Below are 25,369 nucleotides of genomic sequence, written 5' to 3'. Positions count from 1 at the left end.
TTTCAATTAAAATTAGGATACTTTTTATGAAGTGTTATATAATTTTTATAAAAACATGGTTGCATTTCAAGGTCTTCTCTGTCAGTCTTTTAAAAAATGGGACATGCCTATATAAACTCATTACCAGATTTATTCTGAGACCTATGTAAGTAACTCACTAACAATTTATAAATTGGTCCAGATGGTCACTTAACGTTAAGCAACAACTTTCCAATAAAACTTTTTTAATGATTTTCAAAGCAAGGAAAGGGTACACTGATCAGGACTATGGCCTTATGGTAAAGATGGAGTTATTACAAATGAAACTCAAATGCCTGAATATCATGAACTAGCTTTTACCCGCGACTCCGTCCGCGCGGAAAAAAAATTGGAAAACGGGGTAAAAATTATCCTATGTCCGTTTCCTGGTTCTAAGCTACCTGCATACCAATTTTCAGTCAAATCGATTCAGCCGTTCTTGAGTTATAAATAGTGTAACTAACACGACTTTCTTTTATTTATATAGATTACGATTTACAAGTTTTATTACAATCTTTGAATCAAGTAAATAAAAACATCTACAAATTATTAGTAATATTATAATTCATATTTTCTACTCCAACATAACTATCAAACATATTGTCTAAATAAAATAAAACTTAAAGCTTTAATTCAGTTTACTTATTAGGAGAATCATCATTAGAATGATTTTCAACATCCCCCATTTTGGTTGATTTTTCTACTTCTTGATCTGATCTCCCAATTTTATCAGCCATTTCTGCATATTTAGCTTGTCTATAATCATATTTAGCAGCATCTAGTAAAATATTTTGAATTAGATGCCTATTATTGTGTTGTTTGTTTACTAGAGGAGGATATGGGTTCCCTCGGAGTTCTAAAACAGCCTTTTCAGTGTTGCGACTGTATTGTGGCCGAGGTGCTTTATACATTCTAGTATAAGCTGTGTTGCAATTTTCATATCTCGGCACAAGAACTTTAAATAATTTATGTACAAGTTCCTTTTCAAGTAACCAATAATCTGCTATTTCCATTGTTGGTTTGTGACAATCACCATGTGTAATGGCCTCGGATATGAGCTGGAAAAAAAAGAAATCAATTTACAATACATACATTTATTATAATATCCATATCCATGCATTTATGAATACTAAGTACTAGTTTATCATTCTGATATGCTCTTAATATTCTGAATCTAAGTAAAGTTATGAAGGCTATACAAGACCCAAGTTTTGGGAAAATCTTTAAGCTTACCCTTTCGGCATATTGTCGAGCTTCATCCCCTCGGTTGTAATTTAACTCAATTCTTTCATATTTAATTAATCCAGTAACAGTTTTTCGTAATTTATTTAACCTTCCTTCGGGTCCTTTCGGACTTCTAAGCCGGCGAGGCTCTGCAGCTACATTTATCCGTAATTTTGAAACAAGTTTGGTAACTTGTGCTTGATTCATCTTTATATCTTAAAAATTCAGAGACAAATATATATTTTCTTTATAACAAGAACAGGAAATTCATTAGTATGTGAATCTTTATTGTAAAGATACTAAATATTTAGAAATATAAAAATAGTATCCTCTAATTTCATATTATCGTAGATAGACAGATTTTAGGTTACTAGAAAGGGATTAAGTCAATAAAATTTCAAAACTGAATCGTTTCGCATCCCAGTCAAATCGATTTTTTGTCGCAATAAGAATTTTTCTTGTCTTAATATTAGGCTTTATAATCTATTGCATTACTTTCATTCTCGTTTATAGTGGATATTTAAACGTGTAAAAGTAAATAGGTCTTTAAAAAAATGATAAAACGCGAAATGGCCATGAGCACGTGATTTAAAATCTGTTATCTGTACTTCTAACACGGAGCTTAAACTTATAGTCTATGTTTACAAAAATCTTTTGTCATATTAAATTTTATGTCAATTGTCATTATTCATGAATGTCAAAATGTTTATGTTATGTTTTAACAAGTTTGTTTTGTTTCAGAATCAGGATTTTGTAATTTTACGTTTCTGAACGAGCTTGAAATATTACTAATATTTAAAATGGTATAACCAAAAACATTTAATAATCCTAAAAGTTTTATATCTGAAGAGGAAACTTTAAGAAACATGATGGACATAAATTGTTCAAATGGAGTTTACGAACTCCTCTCTGAATTATGCCGGAAAACTGCTTCCTCATATACTTCTCATAGCCGTACATCACAAACTGTTCTTGCATCTAAAATGAGATCCTTGTCCTACGAAATAATTTTGAAAAAGTCTACTTTAAGTATTCCGAACTCACGAAACGAGCCAATTGTCGACTTACTGTCGTATTGTTTTGTGGCTCAAAATAACGCAAGCAATGTGGCGGAATACAAAAGGTCTGTAGAATTTAAGAATCTAATTAATAAAATATATAAAACTGATTTTGAGGACTACAAAGAACATTTCCAAAATGTTTTGAGACTTCTCATATGCTTACAAAACACAAGGAAGCCAGATTTGGAAACTGCTATGTTTCAGGTAATGCTTTTATGTTGTTTCTATGATCTTAGCAAAAATAATATAGAAACAAATACAGATATATTTCCTGTCCTTATTCATTACAAGAGTAATGGTTTAAAATGTTTTTTTCAGAGACCTTTCTCATTTGGAGCCCTTGATGATATGTTACCAAAGCCACCAAGACAAGCATTTGGTTCACCCCAGCCTTATTCGTATTATCCTTCATTTATTTTTGAGTTGCCATATACAATTAAAAAGGAAGCAATGGTTCCGGATAATGAGAAATCCTACACAGCATATACAGTAGAAAGTTTTAATTCTAAATCATGTAAGAATATTTTATAATTGTTGTTTGCAAGTTTTTTAATTAAATTAAATAATCACAAAACAACTAGATAATAAGGCTTATTTCAATGGCTCCTATGAATAAGGGGCATTATGCAAATTGACAACTTTATTGGAGGGGCTCTCAAAGTTTCAACCATATGGGAAAATATTCCGCATAGACCCTTTTACTTCAGCAATAAAATAACATTTACACCTGTAAATGTGTATTTGTGTTAAGTGGATGTTGTTCACTAAACTAAGAGGTAGTTTTTAACACAAAAAATTAAAAATCATCAATTTGTTACTTTAGCCCTTATTTATAGAACCCATTGATTTCATCATCATCATCAGCTCACTATACATCCCCACCCAGGGTCGGATAAATGTAATGGCGGGATTCGAACCCAGGACCTGCAGATTGCAAGTCAAGTGCTTAAACCCTGAGCCAGCGATTGATTTAGTAATTTTTAATAATTTAATTCAACAATTATTAAATAATTTTTAATAATTTTAAATGTTGGTATTTACAGTTATTCCAGAAAAAACAAATTCTGAAGTACCAGGACTGTATGATATTAAATCTTTTATGAGGCCAAATTCCCTGAGATCATACTCATCCACTGGCTTTGAATCATATACAGATAATATCTTAAATATTCCCAAATTAACAGCACCAAGAGATTTGGAGATACCCAGCACTATTGGATCTTTGGGTTCTAATGTGAAAGTAAATACTTATATATACTTATTTCTTTTTTTTATCCAAATACACATTATTTGTGGGATTGCAAAACTATAGTCTTCTACTACTATAACTTAGCTATTTTTTTATAACAGTGGTAGACGCTAGCAACAACATCAGTTGCACGAATTGGTCGGGTCGACTGGTGAAATACCATGACCACACAGAAGACAGGCATGTTTCGTCTTATGAGTGTGGTGCCGGAGGCCTAATTTTAGTCCTCTTTCCCTTCCCATCCTTTTCTTATAAGGAAAGGATGGGAAGGGGATGTGGATTTTGATGAAGGAGGAAATGCATAGGAAGGTTAAATATTCTATTTTTGTGTTTCTCCTCCTTCGTCGATCGAGGGTAGGCAACACATCTGCAATTTCGAATGTCTATGGGCAGCAGTCGCTTCGCCATTTCGGCGAATTCATGTGGCCATTATAATTTTTATATATCATTATTAGGTATCATTTCCATCTTCTAATGCTGGTTGTACAGTAGAAGAGATGTACAGAGCTGATAAAAATACTGTTGATATTTGGGAAATTGCCACACAAGTAGATAAAAATGTACCTGCAAATATATGGAATATTGTATGTAAGTAAAAAATTCAGTCGAATTGATAACCTCCTTCTTTTTGAAGTCGGCTAAAAATAGAGATATAAATGACATTAACAAGATATGTAATACGCAAATAATAAAAAAGAGCTTTGCATTTTTTTAGCTTTTCATATTAGTATGTTACTTTACTAAAATTTTTGCTTAATTTGTAATATTTATTTTTAATGATATTAATGTTTTTTTTTATAGCAAAAATGCCACTTGTGAATGAAAGACAAATAATTGCTACATCGACAAGAGAAGTTGCTTTATGGAAAAAAGTTAATAAAGCACAATTACCTCATTTAAAAGTTATAAATGAGAAACAATTTATAAGACATATCAAATATTTAATAAGTAAGTAAACATAAATAAACTGGTGATTCCCATTGGACCATTCGGTGTTCCGATCAATTGGACCAATGGGTTTTTCCCTATTGAACCGATGTCCAAGGGGAAAAACCTAAATAAAGTATTAAAAAAAAATTAATTATTAAAATATATTTTAGTTGGCATTGAAACAAGTTCATTTCCATTTAGTGAAGAATCAAATTGCTTTTATATGAAAGAAAATTTAGTACTTGAAGGAATTTCAAAGGAACGCCTAAAGGGTTATGTCTCGGATTTGCTTGTCGTTGGAACTTATTACAAAAGGTTAAGTCAGTTTGCGTTCAACCAAACTGTTGATGATAACTTTCAAAGCAAAGGACTTGTTCATGAGGTAAGAATTCTCTTTCAGAGTCAGCTAACTTAAAATACATGGTCATTCTGCCTACTGTCGAAATACTTGTACAAAAATATATTACCATCCTTCGAATTTAAATCAAACCTTTTTTTTCTTTTATGCAAAAATTAAGGATTACTTATTCAAAAAACAATATGTAGTGTGTTTGTTGATTACCGGGTTATATGCCTTTTTAAAATAGATGTGACAAGGAACATTTTTAAAAGTAAATCTGTCCCTTTTGTGGTAATCTTAAATTAATTTATTTAATCAAATAAATTGGTGACATATAATTACTGAGAATTTATCAGTAATTATGAATTTACAAAAAAAAAGGTGTGTGCTGAGATTTTGCGAATTGAAAATCAGTAATTTCTACCTACTCCTTATTGCTATATTCACATGTCTTGATAAATCCATGTCCCCTTACCACCTTTTTTTTTATTAGTAAACGATGGGAAAGGGATTTGGCATAAGATATTTACACATCATATCCCCCCTTCTTCTTCTCTGTCGACTAAAAGTGTGTAACGAATCTGATATTGTAGATTGTTATGGGCAGCATTCACTTCGCTATTTAGGCGAATTCAGGTAGCCTTATAATATAAAAAAATCTTCACCACGATATCCAGTACCTATTAAATCAAAAACTCAGGTCACTTCTCTATATAAGTATGTGTAATTTATACTTTTAAGGCTGCACGTGAAGTGATCAGAAGATATCTGTTAGACTTTCGTCTGTTAGCTACGGAGGTGTATGAAGATTGTAAAGACATGTCAGAGGAGTTGAATTGTATGCCGACATTATTGGATATTTTACATCACATTGAGCCATTAAAATACGAGATTGAAACTATCGCTTCCATTTATAAAATGATTGATTCAGGTAATATTTTTAATTTGTCTTCATTTTGTTTTAAAAAAAAAAAACTTGTCTTTAAACATTTCAAACTAGCTGTCGCCCGCCAATCTGCGCGGAATTAAGAAAAAAAAACTTAATATGTAGCCTATATGTTCTTCCAGACTATGTTTTATATCTATACCAAATTTCATTAAAATCCATTAAGCATTTCTGGAGATACCTTCAAACAAACATCATTATCCATCCATCCATCTAAATTTTTTAAAATTTTTCTGTCATAAGAATCCTTTCCTGACAATAACAAACAACAAAAAAAAAGTGAAATCGGTCCAGCCGTTCACGTGTGATGTCGTGACCAAGGGATATAGGGATTCATTTTTATATATATAGATTATGTATACAATTTATGTTATTTATTCCAGAAACAAAATCAACAATTCCTTATGGCGCTGAACTAATGTCATATTTGTTCAATGAAATATCACTTGACTTGACTCACAAAACTACCGCATTGACATTATTCAATTCACTATTCACTGTCTGCAAAGTTTACTTTAAGTAAGTTTTTTTTACACATACTCATTATCTTGTAATTGTGTAAATGTGTAAAACTATTTTCGTGTAATTCCACAGCTGAGAAATTTTTAACCAAAGAAATAACAGATTATTATAAGGAAAAAAACACAATTATTTTTACACAGTATAAAATTATATTTATACTATTTTAGTGTAAAAATTTGCTCATATCTGTACAATGTAATATCAAAAAATCATGTTCCAGGCAATTTTTAGCCGACTTCAAAAAGAAGGAGGTTATCAATTCGACTGTATTTTTTTTATGTGTGTTACCGCGATACTCCGCCCCTGGTGCTCCTATTTTGATAAAAAATATTTTAATCGAAAGGAAGTGCTTGCAGATGGGTCCCATTTTTTTTTTAAATAACTAGAAGACTAGTGGATTTTTTTTTGTTTAATTTTTGTCTATGCAACAGTTTTACTGGAATGTAATTGATGTTTGTGGCTGAATATAGGGCACTTTTTTTTAAATCTCTACTTTAATGAAGTTACAAGCAGCTGCAAGTTATTAAACTGATTAATTATTTTTTCCAGATTTATAGAAAGATTTATATTTGAAGGTGAACTGGACGATAGATTCAATGAATTCTTTATTAAAAAAGACAATCAATATGTTAATTTGCGATCTAAACGTTACTGGGATAAAGGTTTTTATATAACACTAAGTGTGGCTGTGCCAGACTTTCTGCGATCACTTGCCAAGTATATACTGCTGTGTGGAAAGTCTTTAAGATTATTAAAACTGTGCAATCCTAGTGTAAGTACAAGCCATTTGTACAAAAATTAATGTCTCTATATAGTTAAACTTATAGCAGAATTGATTGTTAAGAAATTATGCATTATAGTTTTTTATATGATAAACTAGTAGTTGCCCGCGACTTCCTTCGTGTGGAAAAAAAGGATCTAAGTGTAAATATAGCCTATGTTACTCCGGACAAGCGTAGCTTCCTAATAGTTAAATTATTTTTCTAAATAGCTTCAGTAATTTCAGAGCATATTAAATGCAAACAAACAATTCAATACTTTCTCTTTATAATGTTAGTAAAGATGTCCGTTAAATAAGTTATACATTATATTGAATTTTTTCAAAAATTATATTGAACTTAAAAAAAACAATATAATATTGTTATTGGTATTAATTATTATTAATTAAATAAGTAACTTTTATTTAATGCAATCTAAGAATTAGTCATCGTCTCCGTGACCTTGTCTCAATTACGTAGGGTCGGTGCACCAGGTTTCCGTCCTCCAAGTGAACCTGTCTGCCGTCATCTCCACCATGTCACCCCCTTCTTGATCATGTCATCTTTCACACAATGGATGGATTGGATCTCTTCCCAGGTCTACCTCTACCGGTGTACCTCCACACTCATACTTAACGTTCTCTTTGCCACATGCGATTCTTCCCTCATAACATGCCCATCTAAGAATTACTCTGAATACTTTAAGTGGTAATTTTATTTGTGTTCTAGGATCCTCTAGTTGTCCTCATATCATCTGATCACCCCACAGTGAAATGTTGTGCCAGTTTTGAAGAGTTGGAGCGTCAACAGCAAGTTCTAGATGTATACAGAACGAGATGTCTGTTTGTCAGCGGGGAACCGGTCACATTCGATCAGATTCTACTAAAGAAAGAAGCTGAAAGGAAAGCTTTCACGGAAATGGCGTCGTTGAAACAAGCAGAAACTATGGAAAAGATTATAGGTGAGTGGAAAAAATCTTAAATTTTATTGAAAAAATATACAATTTAGTATTTTAATAAGTAAGAAATATTCACTTAATATTTAGCATAAGTACTCATAAACTATTAGAAATATTTTCTCTGACCTGTAATAAGATTTATTTCTCATGTACATTTGAGAGACGGTGACTCAGGGGTTAAGCACTTGAATTACAATCTGCAGGTCCTGGGTTCAAATCCCGCCATATACCAATGTGTTTTGTGATTTACATATGTACATATAAAGTACATATATCCGACGTTCTTACGGTGAAGGAAAACATCGTGATGCTGCACATATCTGAGAAAAAATTCAATGATATGTGTGAAGTCAACCCGCACTTGGCCAGCATTGACTATGTCCTAGTCACCCTTAACTTGGGGTAGGCTCCGAGCCCCTCAGTGGGGACGTATAGTGAGCTGATGATGATGATGTACATTTCAGCGGAACGTAAAAGATTAGCACAATTAATAATAGCAGAAAAACAACATTCACTGAGAGTGCTCGAAGCTGCAATGGCGGAGGCTAAAGCCGCCAAGAATAAAGCGAAACAGCGCGAAAGGAAACGATATGAATTGGAAGAAGCCTTGGAAAAGGCCACAGAAGAAGTTGATTCCAAGTTGAAGGATGATGAAAGGTAAAAAAAAAAATAATAATTCAATACTAAATTGTCCATGTTATGTTTTTTTAATTATTTTATATCGAAAAAAAATTTTTGTACGCAATGATGTATTTGCGTTACTAATAACGATAAGCCAATTTTTAACCTTTTTGTTTGTTCGTTCTTTCGTCTTTCTGTCACTTCCCAAATCCTCGTTTGTTCCGGGTTGTGCAGTTGGGCCAATTTTGAGGAGGCATATTAAAGATTCCTTTTTGTCGGAGCTGATGAAATCGCGGGCGACTACTAGTTTATGAACATGTTATTTTACCTTTCAGGAATAAAATAATGGAATATTATTCGAAATTAAACATGGAAGTGGAAAAGAGCAAATTACACACGGAATGGAAAATAAAAAGACTTCAATTAGATCAAAGCAGAATTCAATTACTCTCTACAGAAGAGAGGAATTTAAAGAGAGAGAAATTAGAACTTGAACATAAAAGAAATGGTGAAATTATGGAGATGTCTATTGAAAGTCTAGATTTAAAATCTGAAAATACTGAATCTGGACAAAGCGACAACAATCAGTTGGAATTTAAAACACCGGATTCAATGCGATCTATGGAAATAAACGAAAACGAATGTAGTTCGAATACCATAGATAATAATCAAAATGTAGATAATACGAAAAAAGCAAACGTCTTGAATATAAATAAAACAGATTTAGAAGATAAATGTGATAATAAAAAAGCATTAGATTCTCAAGGCAATATATTAAATGTCGACAGTGAAAATAATAGAGACAGGAGAGACTTTACTACATCTAGTAATATTATTGGTGGTAAATTAGATTCTGCGATAGATAATAAAACATTTATGAATATGAGAGAGGAAGCTTTGAAAAATAAACAAAAAGTAATGTGTCACGAATTTTGTCAAACTGATGACGAAAATAATGAAATGAATTTACCCATTATTCAGTTAACTTCGGTTGATGAGGAAAATAATGATTTGTCAGCATTTTCGGAAGCGAAAAGGAATAAATTGAAAGTATTAGGAACGGAATTTGGTATGGATGAAAAGATCAAAGAAGCAATAGTACCGAAAACGGACGCACAGAAAGAAGCTTTGATAAATAAACGGAAAGTTTTAGGTGTCGAATATAATCTTCCTTTAGAAAATATACATAAAAAAGAACCAGCTAATGTGGCTCAGGAGGAGGCGGTACAGAATAGAAATAAGATATTAGCATCAGAATATAATACGAGATTAGTAAAAATAAGTAATCAAGAAAGTGGTAGAAAAGCAAAATTGACTTTAAATTTGAAGCCATTTGTTGAAAGTTCAGATCATTTAGCACCTAATACTGGAACTATCACACCAGGGGATTTTTTTCCACAGGTAAATCCAGATAAAATATAAAATAAAGAAATATTATGCCTAACATAATAATGTTAGTCATGTTTAAGATTTAAAAACTGATAAATTAAGCTTTTTTTTGTATAATTTTCAGCTCGATCTTGAAACACCAACAACTGGAGATGTGCCATTAGACAGTGGCTTGACTTGTGATATATTTACACCGAGAAGTGATGGAAAAGATATAGATTCAGTCAAAGTTAAATGTGATAAAGATTATTTAACTTCGGAAGGATTTGATTTTTCAATAATAGTTGATGAAGAGACGGCAGCATCAGAAGATACAACTGATGTAGCCATAGAAGAGACATCAGATATTTCCCCATCTAAAGTATTAGATAATTCTATAATAAATATAAAGAACAAATACTCATTTTACAACTTTATAGATGGATCTTACAATTTTGATACATTTGACCCATTTGGAGTTAAAAATTTACAAAATTATTCCAAAAATTATTTTTCAAATGAAATGAATAAAAATGTTAAACAATCATTTTACACCGATCCAGCCATTATTATGGAAGAAGTGAAGAAAAAACCCTTTCATAACATATTTGTATCTAATTTTATATCAGGCGAGGAAAAGGAATCGAAAATATCGACTAATAATATAGCAACACTGACAGCTTGTCTCCAAAGATCTGTAATGTTGCCATTAACCTATCAATTAGAAGTTGTTAATAATTCTATTTTAACACATTTTCTTGTTAATTTGGATATGTACGAACATTTGAGAAGTTTGAAGGACTACTTCTTTTTAATGGACGGGGAATTTTCTAGAAGTATTTGTCACAATCTTTTTACAAAATTAACTAAAACGTTGAATCCTCAAGAGTTATTGAATTTTGCAACACTACATAATATACTTGATAAAGCTTTGGGATCTTCTATATCACGTGAGTATTTAAAAAAATATAACATTGCTTACTACATTAAAATCCAGAAATATCAAATCTTTGATTCCAGTTAATTCTTAAGACATTAAAGTGTGTTTAATTTCGTAATTCCTTCCCAAACTGTCAAATAGACATAGTTAATTTTTTCAAATTAATAAAGTTCTATATTTGTTTTTCATATTTTATACTAGCTGTCGCCCGTGACTCCGTCCGCGTGACATTAAAAAAACATGATAAGTAGCCTATGTATTCTTCCAGATTATGTTTTACATATATGTCAAATTTCATCAAGATCCGTTGAGCCGTTCCAGAAATACCTTCAAATAAACATCCATCTAAACATACTCTACATATATATATAAAAGAAAGTCGTGTTAGTTACACTATTTATAACTCAATATCGGTCGAACTAATTTAGCTGAAAATTGATGTGGAGGTAGCTTAAAACTAGGAGACGGACATAGGAACTTTTTAAATCTTGTGTGCATTTTTTTATTCCGCGCGAACGGAGTCGTGGGTAAAAGCTAGTTAATAATATTAGTAAAATTACTTCATCAGTTAAATCTGATCATGTTTTGATGTTATTTTGTATTAATTTTTTTTACAGATGTGCACAAATTCTCAGAGAATCTATCATTTACTATTGCTGAGTCACCGCTCAGTTTCCAGCACAGCTCACCAGATGTACTGCAATGTCTCTCTCTCACATATACCGTCAGTTGGCCGCTCAATATCATACTGTCTCAGGAAGCTTTGCTCCGATATGCTAAAGTATTTCAGTTCCTAGTCAAAATGAGACGAGTTTTCTGGGTATTGAGTGAAGATTTTGAGGTATTTTTTTTTACTTTTTTATATATTTTTTTTAAATTAGACATGTAGTAATGTAGAATTTTTGTATTGTAGAAGATTAGACGAAGAGAAAATATTTGATTTAATAAATATATACTTGTCTCTAAAGATATTTTCTTAAGAGTGCCATTTTTTGTTATAAAAACATTCCAAAAGTTACTGTCAATTCATTGATTAAATTTTCAAATAATTTTTCTGCTACAAATATTTAATTCAGAACAATTAGTGGCTTTACTTTGACGAAATATTTAATAACATTAACATCAACACAATTTATATTAATATTTTTTTTAATTTACAGTCTCTTAAACTATCTGCGAAATTATCACGGGAACATTCTAGAAAATTGTTAAGATCACCTCAATATATATCTATACAGATATATCGCCATGTTATGGCTTCACTTATAAGAGCTCTAGACAATTATATTGTCACAACTTGCATTTTAACTTCGTGGACTGAATTTGAAAATGATTTGAAAAAAGCAAGGACTTTGGATGATCTTTATGAATGTCATGTCGTTTATATAAAGAAGGTGTTATTTAGATGTCTACTAAATAACAGATCAACTCCAGTTATGAAACTATTGAATGATATATTTACTGTTATTCTGAAGTTCAGTCGAGTACTAAAAGCTGGGTATGTATGTGTTGTAAATTAATTAAAAAAAAAAAATCTAAAATATTAACATTTTACTAAACGGTGACATTTTAGTTTAATTAATAAGTTTGTTAATTTTAATTTTTAATGATTTAATAATTTTGTTAATTTTCACTCTTAATTTAATTTTTAATTTGAATAATTTTTAATCTTAACTTTACTAACATAGTTATAAGTATTACTTTACTAACAATGTATGGACTTATAATGATCTGAATTAAATGTTTTTTTTTAAATTTATTAAACTTGATTTTTCTTTGAATTTTTTTTATTTATTTAATATATCTTATTACAGTGAATGGCAACAGAATGAATTCAATGGATCCTTTACGCATACAAATTACATACAACTAGAAGAACTTTACCATTTATTTGAAAAGTTGGCCAAATATCTTCATAAAGTGGTAACAAAATTAATGGAATGTGGATATCAACGTCATTTAGTAGAATTACTAACTATGGTCAATTTGAACGGATACTATGATCCTGAAAAATCTAAGGAAGATAATACAAATGCAACTACTAATTAAATATATTCATTAACTAGCTTTTGCACGCGATTTCGTTCTCGTGGAATTAAAAAATAATAAGTAAGTAACCTATATGTTCTTCCAGATTATGTTCTATATCTGTGCCAAATTAAATCTAGATCATCTTTTTTTAGAGATACGTAGTAACAATCATCCATCCATCCAAAGTTTCCCAATTATAATATTAGTATGGTTGTAACATAGTGTAATAAATAATATATATTTTAGATATATAATACGATGATAAGATATGTATATCAAAAAACCTAATATTGAGCAATACGGAAGGAAATTGAACTTTTGAGCAAAAAATTGAAATTATTTTCTGTAATCTCTTTTCTTCCAATTTTACCTTGATCTTTATTAGTATATTCATTGTATATTTAGAGATTTTAAATGTATTATAAAAAATACTGGATCTGAAAAATTTTAGTACCGAATGATTGTTTATTAGGATTTAATTTGTTTAAAATGTTTCCTTTTGTCCGAGGTCTTTGGATGATTGTTTAGGAATCATTTAAAAAATAAATATTTTTGAGAAACTGTTTTGTTTTAAAAGCATATTTTAATATTTATTATGAGGTTCATTATTCATTAAATATTAATATTTTAATGTTACTAAATGTTGCTGCATTTAAAAAATAACAAGTTAATACTTTGATACTAGTTAGATGTGTGCATTTAATATTTTTAGTCTACATAAATATGTTTTTTTAGATATTCATGTGATATGAAAAAGACATATCTTTTAAAAAAAAAATCCCACCTTTTATTGTTAACTATGAGCTTAGACAATTTTTAAACGTTATCATGTTTTTTTAATAATCTTGTTTTCTTAATAATCATCTTGTTTTTAATAAACTAAAAGTATATCCAAATAATGGGTCAATTTTATTCGCTTTTGTAAATTGTAAATATATAAAATTGTTTCCGCCAAATCCTTTTTCATTGTTTTATTATTTTAACAAAAGACTAATTATAATATTGAAATTAAAATTCGTTTTTTTTCTGTACCCCGAACTTAATGTCCCGTAATCCTTTTGTTGGGCTGCCAAAATATTTGAAATAACTGTACAAATATTGGTCCAAGTTGAGTTACTGAAGGAAGTCAGTTCTACAGTACATACTTTACTATATTCGACGTTATTTCGAGACTTCGAGTCATCATAAACTTATAAATATTACGACCAGTATTATTTCTATAATAAATGGAATTTCGTCTTTGAAACTTTGTTAAATATATGAACAATAGATGTCACAGTTTTTAATTGCTTGGAACGACATCTAGTATCGAGTGGCACAAGCTTGACAGCCATCTGTTGAATAATAGAAAAATTCTAATTTCTTTCAAAGTATTAAAATTTGGAAGTATATAATAATTCAAAGTTAATTCGTATTTTATTTTTTATGAATTTCCTAATTTATAATCCAAAATTTCTAATTTATAAAACATTTTTAAACCAATTTGTTAAATTTGAAGTTGTCTCTAAACGCCGTAGCGACGTCAGCGCCAATATTTTCCATATATTCAGTGTGTTTTCATGAAATCTTCATTCTTCGGATAATCGTCCTAGGGTTAACAACTCTTTGCAGCCAGTGCGCGTGACATTGAAGTGAAAGCCGGCGTTTTTTCCCAAGTCATTTTATACGTTATCAAAATTATCTTGTTTATTATAAACATAGAACATATAAAATCTTAAAAGAACTATAAAGTGTGATCAAAGATACAAGGTGATTAGTATCGATTGCAGAGCTACCTATTCTCGGGATTTCTCACCGCGCCGCACTCGGTACTTCTCCAAAAACGTTAAAGCACAAGAGGAACCGTTACCGTCGCCGAGATGGCGTTTATGATGCCAGTAGTGAAGAACGATTGGGACATTTATCACACGCAGCGTTCTCGCCGCACCTCGGAGTCGGCAGAGAAGGTGGTTGCCGGCGTGGGGGGCCGCGTACGGAAAGTGTCGGAGTCGCGGTCGGAGGGGCCGGCGCTGTCGCCGCGTATGGGCTCCGCGCTCAGCCCACACCGCAGCGCGCCCGCCATGCGCTCCCTGTCCTACTGCCGCGCGCCGCACTCGCGGGTCTCCTTGCGGGCCCAAGACAGCCCCAAGGGCTCGGCTAGCCCGCCCAGCGCTGCGCGCGACACGGAAAAGTTCCACAGCAGGTTGGTGGAGAAACTAAGAAGGGCTCTCGGCCGCTCTGAGCCCCGGCGCGAGGAGCGCAGCTCATGAGCTAACGAGGCGTGCTTGTGTGCAGGGCGCGCGCGGAGTCCCCCGAGCGCTCGCGCTCGCGCTGCGCCGCCTGCGTGCCCTACCTGTGACTGTGACCAAGCTGTGGTCATGTCGCGCCCGCCGCAACACAAGCGCCGACACACTATCTGTGATACGTACGGGATAGTGCCGATGCAGAGTTGAGTAGAGAACCTATGAATGTGCTAACTTTAACCGCCTAATGTTTGGGAAATCCAGTCTAATCGATCATATTTGTGTTTTAAAGACCGCCCAATGCAATAGTTTGTAGCCGTCATATTCTGGTCCGCTTCCCCTAATTGTTGCATGAATGTTTATTTGACCGTTTATTCTGTAATAGCGTATTGTAATAGCACTCATCAGTATTCGATCGTATTATCTGGTCGTTGGAGGCAGTAATTGTATGTTTCAAGACTGTATTTAGTTTAAGGACATGCACCGGGTATTTTCCAACTAAACATGACATTGTATACTATAACTATAAGCCCGGTTATTACTTCGTTTAATATGTTGTATACTAGTATTTTAGTAGTTGTGTTTGGCAGTTCGCGATTGATATCTGTGATTTGTTATTAATAAGCAATAGTGTTATTTATTTGGAGGCGAATATAGAATAGTTCAAAGTAAGCGAAAACTTAAAATAATTGTTATTATATTTAGTTTCGATGGGTTCAATTCCTTTCTAAAATGTACAATTTATCTGATTAAATAAAAAATCTAACTTAAATTATAACAATTAATTAAAAAAAATTGTCTCTAAATTAAATTTGCTATCAAAATTTTTCGGTTTGGCAGGATTAGTTATAGTAAAATTGTTCTAAATACGATTGTACTAAATATATATAAAATAAATTTTACTGTTTGTAGTAATAAGATAAACGTGTTGTAGTCATCGCGAATGAGCAAGTGATAAATTATCCTAAATTATCGACATTTGTCGTAAATCTTTAGTATATTTAAGCTAATGAAGTACTTTTTGTTGATTATTTTGCATGATTTTATGTAATGTTAAAATGACTGTGTAAATGGACCAGCTTTATTATATTGTAGTAGCGATAGAAAACAGTTAAACTGCAGACTGTCGTATTAAAAATAATGATTGTGTAATTTGTATGTAAATGAAAGACATAATTGAATGGGATTGAAAGAAGTGACAATTACTTAACGACTAGCATTTTCATACTTTTAGAAAAAAAAATCTTGCGACAATGTATTTTTTTAAATAGTCTGCCTCGGGTTTAAATGTTGAAAGTATGCTTTGTGCGGGGATTAGAAAAGAATGAGTTTACATTTCTGAACTGCCATTTGTCTTAATGTATCTTTTTCACAATAAAAATGAACTGTCCTAATTTAATAAAGCACTTTTAGAACAGTGGTTATGTAAACATTTACGTCCGATTTTACATTGCATGATAACAACTGCGTTGTCTGATCTGAATTTTTTCTAAATATAAAGCTTATTCAGTATTTTCACATGTTTTATTTCACCTTTTCGTTTCATATTCACAATCAAGTTAAATTATTTATTTTAATTATTACATTACTTACTATTTTTTTATTTAAATTGATTTAGAAAAATTCAACCCTTGCTTGTTATTACGTAGTTAAGAATATTTGGCGTTGCATTGCGTCGCCGCTAAAAGGGGGTTAGGGTTAGGGGTGGTAAAGAGCGTCCCCTTCTAGAATGTTCAACATTGAACCCGGCCCGGGAATTTCGACGCGGCTAAAGGGATCTTGCGCTTTGAATTCAAAAGTATTGTTACAGAAAATATATTTTTAAAAGACATTCATGTAAATTCCGACGGTAAAAAAATTAAATTTATAGCAGCAGTAATAGGACTCAGAAATAAAGGCTTACATCAAGCAGACACTAGGTCATACTACAGTAATATCTAGTGATCAACACATTATTATTTATTATCAATAATTTTTGAAGCTATTTTTTTATGTTATACATCAAAAAGATTACACTTATTTCATATTAATTATTTAATTTTATAAATATACGAGAAAAGAAATTCACAAAACTACGTTAGATGCGGCCCTGACACATCTCAGTGCCAGATTTTATTTATGCTTTCATTTTTCTGAGTAGCTTTGTTTTTGGAATTGCAATCACAAATTTTAAATTAAACGTATTCAAAGAAATTGATAAATTGTTTTAATAAACCTAAGTACTAGGAAGTCATACTTCGTAATAAACGGACGAGGTGAAAGATAAAAGATTATTGTTAAATTGTGATAAACAAAATGATAAAGGCTACGACGATCGATTTGCGTTAAATTATTAACTCCTTATCTCTGACCTGAAGCGGTTTGGCCTGAATTTATTCATGAACAATGTCGGAAATTTCCAATGTATCCGTAACATAAAAATTCAAGTTTTTGTTTGTCGCCTTAATTGACAATCTTTATCATATTTAGGATTATTCCATCGAACCATGTGAGTTTGCCACTGCAAACTAAATTACTTTAGGTGGAGTAAACATTAAGTGAACTACTGCAATATGCCTAGGCTTATGATGCTGGCAACATTGTCAAAATCATTCTAAAGGTTTAAATTAGTGATGCAACGGATGTCTGTTTCCGTTTCCGCAAGTGCGGAAGTTCCGCGTGCTTTTCAACATCCGTTTCTGCTTCTGTTTCCGCAACTTTTATAACGGAGATAAAACGGAACTTTACGACGGCTGAGAGATCCAAATGCGCGGCGCGAGACGCGCAGTCCGTGCGCGGCCTTTCGGCACTTGTCGCATTTGTTTGTTTACATACTTTTTCGTGAATCTAAGCGCGTAATATTTTCTGCTGCTGTTTGAAACAATCAGTTTATCTTGCTGGAGTAAAATGTCTAGTTGTTGTCCATATAAAATTTGACAACTGGCAAAATGTGACTATTTCATACTTACGAGTTATTAAATGTACTTTTGAATAAGTGATAACCATGTAATCACCATCATTATTATCATCAGCTCACTATACATCCCCACTGAGGGGCTCGGAGCCTACCCCAAATTAGGGGTGACTAGGCCATAGTCAACCACGTTGGCACAGAGAGGGTTGACTTCACACATATCATTACATTTTTTCTCAGATATGTGCAGGCAGCATCACTATGTTTTCCTTTACCGTAGGAACGTCGGATAAAAGTACATATCTAAATCGAAAAACACATTGGTACATAGCGGGATTCGAACCCAGGCCCTGCAGATTGCAAGTCAAGTGCCTAATAATTATATCTTTTTCTAATCTAGATTTGGTGTTTTTGATACTTAACACATTCACTGTTTACAAAATAAAAAAATGGTAACAGCTGGGAGCCAAAACTTTTAATGGTGAATTTTTATTAAGTATATCTGGGAGTGTTAAATTAATAATGTTTTTTGCATTTGAGCGCTAGGGATGGCAATGGTTTAGTTCACTAATATGTAGATATTTGTTCCACCATTGCATTTCTGTGTACTAATATGTTACAAGATTTTGACAGAGTCAAGTTTTTCATCAAATTCAGGAATATTGAGTAAAACATGTAAGGATACTAATCAAAACCAGCTTTTATCTTCTCGGTTCAAGATCTTGTAACATTTCAAACACACCCACACATACACACACGTATACACACACATAAACATAAACGCATACACACACACGTACACACACATACAACATGGACTCGCTTCAAACGCCGGCGGCTTACTGGCTACTACATAGTGAACGGGCCCCTCGCTCGGATCCGAGGGGGAGGTGCCGCTACTAATAGCTCTGCCCACTCGGATCCGAGTGGTCAGCAGTGAATGTTTTAATAAAGAAATATATTTGTCGTTTGTCAACACGAGTGGTTTGGCGAACATTAATTTGTAAACAGTGTAATTTTGTTCCCTGAAAATAAATTAAAAAAAAAAACATATTTTAACTTATTGCAGCACAGTAAAAATACATATATTGAAGGCTAAAGGACACCGATATCCAATGCCTTAATAAATTAAAAACGAATACAAACTGTTTTTACTAAAAAAAAAAAAATTGTAAATATGTTTTTTTTTTTTATTATTTACACTTCTGTTTCCGCATCCGTTTCCGTTTCTGCTAAAATTTATTTTTGACATCTGTTTCCGTTTCTGGTTCCGGTAAGACACTTCCGTTGCATCGCTAGTTTAAATATTGTACAATTCAAAAATTAAAACAATAAAGTTATAGTACAATACTAAGCTAATACTAAGTCGTAAATTCGTCGTCTTAAATTCTGATGTCTAAACGTGATGAATTCAAATAAACAAATGGAATAAAAAAATATTTAGCGTTATTTTGTGATATAGCAATTTTCACATAATACGAATTTGTGGTTACCACGTTAGCTGGTCACCCTATTTATTTTGTACAATGACGATAAAAGAACACTCAAATTACTTGTATTAACTCATCTTGTGATTTACTATACAGGACACAAGCGAGGTAAATGCTCTCTATCGAATGGAATATTTTTTATTGAATGGTATTTATATGAATTCATATAAGGGTTGTGTAAGACAATTAGCTTGATCTTGTTAAAATCACTTCTTTTAACTTTTTCTTAACGATTTTTCTTTGTCATGAACAGTTGCAACTATAAAAGACATGGTTAACTATGAAATAGAACAAGTATTTTGTAGTATTTCTCTAACGTAAAGATTTTGGATACAGACTTACAAAGTCAATAGTTGATTGTCTGAATTTGGTCTACTATTTTCATGAACAATCGACAAGTATTAGCATATTAAAGTTTCATTGGAATGGTTATCCATTAAATCTTTAAAGTTAATTATTAATTAGTTATCTTACAAGAAATCTCTTTAAAATCTTACAAATGTACCTACAAACTTCATAGTGCTTACAAAGTATACACAGTCATAGTATACAAATACGTAGATTCAATACACATAGTGAATATGCCCTAATTTAGCTAATAGATCTAATATATGACGTCGCAGAAGTTATTTTTATGACGTCACAAAGCAAGGCGCGCTTCTGTCCAATTGACACTGCAAATTGATATTAGCTTTGTCATTATACTAATGAAAAACACAGTACCCATAGTGACGTAAATGCCTCGTTTAAAGAACATAAGTTGAAGTCAGTTTCATCGAGATGTCTACTGGTTTGAGGTGGTAAATTGATACTTTAAAGGCTTCATATTTCTATTGTTTACCTTTACATAATATACTTAGTCAATGTTATAGGAATATTTTTAAAAAGTATGCTAAATTATACTATTATAGTAAAGGTTTAAGTAAAAGCGATAAAATTTTACATCATTCAATTTCACATCATCGTTTTCGTACTACTCGTAAATACTTGAAGGATTAGTTTTACAAGAGGCATTTTTTTTAAAGTGCTGCTATCTGTCGAAATTAGGTTAACGTTTTCGGCCATTTGTTTTTTGACATTGTGGAATATACATACACGTACATATTGGGATTTGGAGGGATTTCGTCATGTCAGTTTGCATAATGGTCAAGACACTAGGTTATAAATTAAAAAATAACAACACGTCAAAGTCAAAGTAAAGCGGTTTCAGAATGAGAATCATTCGATATTGTATCTAATAAATCGTTCTGTCGTCTCGTGTAGACGCTGCGCTGTGCGGTAATTATTTACAATTTGGTTGGTGAGTTTGTCGGCGTGGAGGCGATTGTCTGGCCGTAAACTGGTTCGTACCAGTTAGCACATACAGTACAACGCGAATACGCCTCTACTTACACAATTTTATCGATCCTATTCACTTTTATTAGATTGATAACAGTTTACCTTGAAGATACAGATACACAATCGAACACAGTCTTAGCACGTTTTGAAAAGACCAAACCAACAAAGACCGAGCTTACTACGTGTAATTTATCTTTTAAAGTACTCAAGTACTATGTTATCAGAGCTATTTTTCTAAAATCTCATTTTAAATATCAGATTCGACTTTTAAAGAAGTGGAGTATTGCTCTCTCCATTGCCCTGAGTGCTTTTAGTAATTAGCTAGGAAATTATTTAAGTATTTCTCTGTTAATATTATGTTATCTTTCAATGAAACCGGATCAAAGAGGTTTTATTTCAAAGATGTTTTATAAAACCGCGAGCACGTGTCATCTGCCACTGTAACTGATCTACCACAGAGCATTGAAACAGAAGCTGTGTCTATAAATAACTAGAATATTGATTCACTCGCGATTACGTATTTGTTGCATATTTTATTTACGTCATGTATACGAGCGCAGTGGCATGGATGATTCATGCACGATGTGCTGCTCATATTTAATTGAAGTTTAATTTTTATTCGAATTATGGTTGAATTTAGCAGTAGAATAAATTAAAATAAATTAAAAAAAATATTGCTTGCCTCTTTATTAGGAATCATGTCACGTCATTCATTAAAATGCACTTGCAATTTTTATACTAAGAAAATATTGAATGAAGATTAATGTGTCATATTTCACTTTTCTTTAATACTTTTTAATTGTTTTTTTTTTTACTTGGCTTAAACTAACCTTGACAAAAATTTATGCTCCAGTTATCAAGCACGTTTTTATAGATTTATAATAAAATGACCTACATGATAGCTTTTGACACATTTATCAGATTATTTACAAGGAAAATATAATCTATGTAGGTACCTAAGATAATATAAGTCAAATTTTTGTGGCTATAAGGTTAGAGACGTTGGTACTACTTTTATCAAGATGCTAGCTCTCACCGCGACTCCGTTTTTTGAATTAAAAAAAAGACATTATAAGCTTATGTGTTCTACCAGACTCACACAGACAGTTCGAAATCCGTTAAGTCGTTCTGGAGATACCTTCAAACAAATATCCATCCAAACATTCGCATTTATAATATTAGTAAGATAATTGTAACTAATATTATAAAAAGAGATTAAGTTTACTGAACACTCTGACTAATTAATCGTGCTTGTGTAGGCAAAACTGAGAAATGTACAGTGTAACTAACAGTCTAAATTCTGTCTAATACACTTAAGTGTGAAGTGAAAATGTGTGTAGCTGGCTTTATATTTTAAGATATCGTAACATACAAGTACCTATGCGATATCTTTTGTCGCACTTTATCAATATCTTGTTTATAAACAAACTAACATTATAAAATTATAACAAGGTTAACATTTAAACGCGATTGATGAGATGAAGGAAGAGTAAGAACTAACAGCTGGCGTACTTATTCAGAGACATTATCATTTTAGCTTAAAATGTCCATACCGAGGGGCTCAGAACCTATACAAGGGCTGACTAGGCCATAGTCAACCACGCTGTGCCAGTGCGGGTTGGTTGACTTCACATTTATCTTGCAGGTGTGCAATTTGACAAAAAGAGGGATCGAACGTGGACGTGTAGAATACGGTCCTGTCCGTTCAAACGCTTAACAACTCCGACACTGACGCTATTAAGTGACATTAAGCGCCATTAGATGGCCACTTAGGGAGCCTCTTAGTGTAGTTAACTAACCATTAAACGACTCGAAGAAGGTGGAAAGCAAGTAGCTGATCGCTTAAAGCTATTCGTCGTCCATGAACATTCGCAACACCAGAGGAACCGCAGATGTGTGCCGGCTTTTTAGTGAGGTGTACGTTCTTTTCTTGAAGGTCCCTAAGTTTCAACAAGTCGTACGTCGTTAGATTATTTTACTAAAAACTTTTGAACATATGCATCCTTCTATGTCATAATATTTCGTCTATTTGATTCAATTAATATTCAATGTGACGCACAAGTGACGTTGCATTCTATAAACATGTCACGGTAAGTATCTTGTCTAGTGCTTGTGGAATATTTTAAGGCTTTCGTATTTAGATAATTAATAGATATTCCTCGGGAAGCACCACTTCATTTCTATGAGACATTGAATTAAATGTTCAGACTAGAATAAGTCATGATAAAATGTATATTGTTATTAATGCCCACACATTCAGATGAAAGGCATATACGTCTGTCTGATTATATTACTTCATAATTCACATTAAAACACTCAAATTATTCCCTTTTTTAATTGCGAACTTGGTAAAATTGCTCTCGTTAAAAGTAATTCTTATGCATCTACAAAATAATTACCTAATACTCTTTAATACGATATTGCTTACGTTTTACCAACAGCCATTAATTTAATAATATAACTACACTATATTTAGAAGATCTTTCATACGAATGGTATACAATAGAATGAAATTATACAAATCAATGCGTTGTTGTGTCCGCAACGAAGCTTGAAGGTCAGGAGATGGGAACGACCTTCGTTACATCTAAACATGTTACAAACAAAATTATTTACATTGATTGCTATTGATCTAGAAATTATTAATTATTTCAATTATTATTTTTTTACTTTTCCATATTGAAATAAAGTAGACGAAGACCAGAGAAGTATGGATGGATTGAGATGATTAAATATGTCTGAATTGAGATACCTATACCAGCCGATAGAGATGTATGGAAGAGTAGTAAATACTGTACTTTTTGTAGTAAAGGGCAGGTTGACGAAGATGATGAGAGGAAATGAAAAGTTGCCAGTTGTAGAAAATTTATGAGCAAATGGTTAGCTTCGTGTGGACTTTTTATGCGGAGAGATTATTGGAACACAAACAAGAAAGTAATGTGGATGTTGTGTAAAATAATAATTCCTTTCTACCTTCTTATTTAGAGGGGGAGTGAATTCAGATATGAGTGATATAGATAAAAAATAAAAAGCATAATAAAATAAATAGCTTTAAATATTTATTGAGGAGGTTATTCAATTGCTGAATGCAATAGAGTGTCATAAATTACTACTGATAAGCGCGGCTTATTTAGGACTTTTAGAAAGATATCTTTTCTATCAAACGTAGATAAAAAACGGCTATAGGTACTTATATGTTTACGTACTGTTTATTACATTCTGTAAAAATTCCAACTCAAATATGTAATTAATTTTTAATAAATACAAATTAAATACATGACCGATCATCGTGGTGATCTTTGGGGTAGGCTTATGCCTGGCAGTGTGCGTCATATGGCTGAAAAGAAGAAGAAATAAAAATTGCTAGTCTGGTTTTAAGTACTTAAAATCGATCATGATATCAAAGACATTTTTTGCAGACTTCCTATTTTGTATTAAAATGTAAATTATATTATAAGATAATGTTATCTCTGTGAATCATTGGAATAATCAAGTGGACGCCGCCATCTTGACGCCATCGCATCATCCAACTGATAAGGGAGTAGGTTAATTATTTTTGAATGAGATATTTAAACTATATTTTATTTAATAAAAAAGATTTTTCTAGTTCAATTATAAACGTCTTTACCCTAAATTACTGAAGAGTCGGATTTTAAACCGACTTCAAAAAGAAGGAGGTTCTCAAGTCTTTTAATTAACAAATAGTGTTATTATCTGAACGTGGGCTGATTCGTGGTTTCTTTAGAAATTTAAAAGGTTAATAGAAATGGTCAGTACTGAATAGAAAAGTTTGTTCCTAAAATAGACAGACCATAAGACCGAGTTCACAAGGGTATTTAATTAGAGGTGAGTTTATCTTAGCTTCAGAACGTTAGTATATTTATTTATATTGCTTATATTGATATACCGAAGAAACGGAATTATTAATGTATGAGATGTGTTGTTATTTTTGTAAAATTGACGATTTCTTCCATTTCGTCAGCACACGGAACGGAGCCAAAATAATGTTTTATAGCTCAGCTTTATGGTTACATTTCAATAAAATCGTACGTTTGTTATTGCTAAAATTAAGTACTGCAACGAGTTTACATTTGCATACCGCATGGTATTGTATTTGAATATATTTTACTTACTGAACATCGAATTAATAGAATAAATTTTGTTTATCATGTGTATACGTCTTAGAAATAAAGAACACCATACAGACCTGCAAAACAGACTCCAAAATAACAATAATTATACAATATAGACATGTTACAAGAAAGAAGAGAACTTTCTTTAGAGTTTAGAGACACGCAAAATACGCGCTTGTCGTGGAGTTGCGGAAAACTGAGCCCCTACTACTAACTACTAGAGTTTAGAGAGTTTTCATGACATTATTTTGTTTCTTTTTAGTGCATTTTGTTTGAAATTGTTTTTTTATGTTACTTTTGAGTGCATTTTGTTCTAAATTGGTTTTT

General features: G+C 32.0%; 3 protein-coding genes across 3 annotated transcripts; 2 read left to right on the top strand and 1 right to left on the bottom strand.

Moving 5' to 3' along the window:
* Positions 1 to 605: 605 nt before the first annotated feature.
* Positions 606 to 1,586, bottom strand: LOC106719935 (39S ribosomal protein L17, mitochondrial). The gene is made up of 2 exons (XM_014514424.2): positions 1,252 to 1,586; positions 606 to 1,076 (listed from the first exon to the last, which is right to left on the bottom strand). The coding sequence occupies exons 1-2, from the start codon at positions 1,447 to 1,449 to the stop codon at positions 657 to 659; spliced, it is 618 nt and encodes a 205-aa protein (XP_014369910.2). The 5' UTR covers positions 1,450 to 1,586; the 3' UTR covers positions 606 to 656.
* A 435-nt stretch (positions 1,587 to 2,021) lies between these two features.
* On the top strand, positions 2,022 to 13,031 carry LOC106720059. The gene is made up of 16 exons (XM_045680820.1): positions 2,022 to 2,507; positions 2,622 to 2,817; positions 3,347 to 3,543; positions 4,008 to 4,140; positions 4,354 to 4,500; positions 4,653 to 4,864; positions 5,564 to 5,753; positions 6,152 to 6,287; positions 6,840 to 7,062; positions 7,778 to 8,009; positions 8,471 to 8,663; positions 8,963 to 10,028; positions 10,141 to 10,945; positions 11,553 to 11,776; positions 12,096 to 12,433; positions 12,750 to 13,031. Exons 1-16 carry the CDS (start codon positions 2,109 to 2,111, stop codon positions 12,982 to 12,984), a joined length of 4,926 nt encoding a protein of 1,641 aa, XP_045536776.1. The 5' UTR covers positions 2,022 to 2,108; the 3' UTR covers positions 12,985 to 13,031.
* Positions 13,032 to 14,527: 1,496 nt separating this feature from the next.
* LOC106719866 lies at positions 14,528 to 15,920 on the top strand. Its single transcript, XM_014514336.2, has 2 exons — positions 14,528 to 15,148; positions 15,241 to 15,920. Exons 1-2 carry the CDS (start codon positions 14,826 to 14,828, stop codon positions 15,302 to 15,304), a joined length of 387 nt encoding a protein of 128 aa, XP_014369822.1. The 5' UTR covers positions 14,528 to 14,825; the 3' UTR covers positions 15,305 to 15,920.
* The last annotated feature ends 9,449 nt before the right edge of the window (positions 15,921 to 25,369 follow it).

This window comes from Papilio machaon, chromosome 14 (genome assembly GCF_912999745.1).
Source record: "Papilio machaon chromosome 14, ilPapMach1.1, whole genome shotgun sequence".
Classification (NCBI taxonomy): domain Eukaryota; kingdom Metazoa; phylum Arthropoda; class Insecta; order Lepidoptera; family Papilionidae; genus Papilio; species Papilio machaon.
The sequence above is the reverse complement of the archived record's forward strand: the minus strand, read 5'-3'. Positions and strand labels throughout refer to the sequence as shown.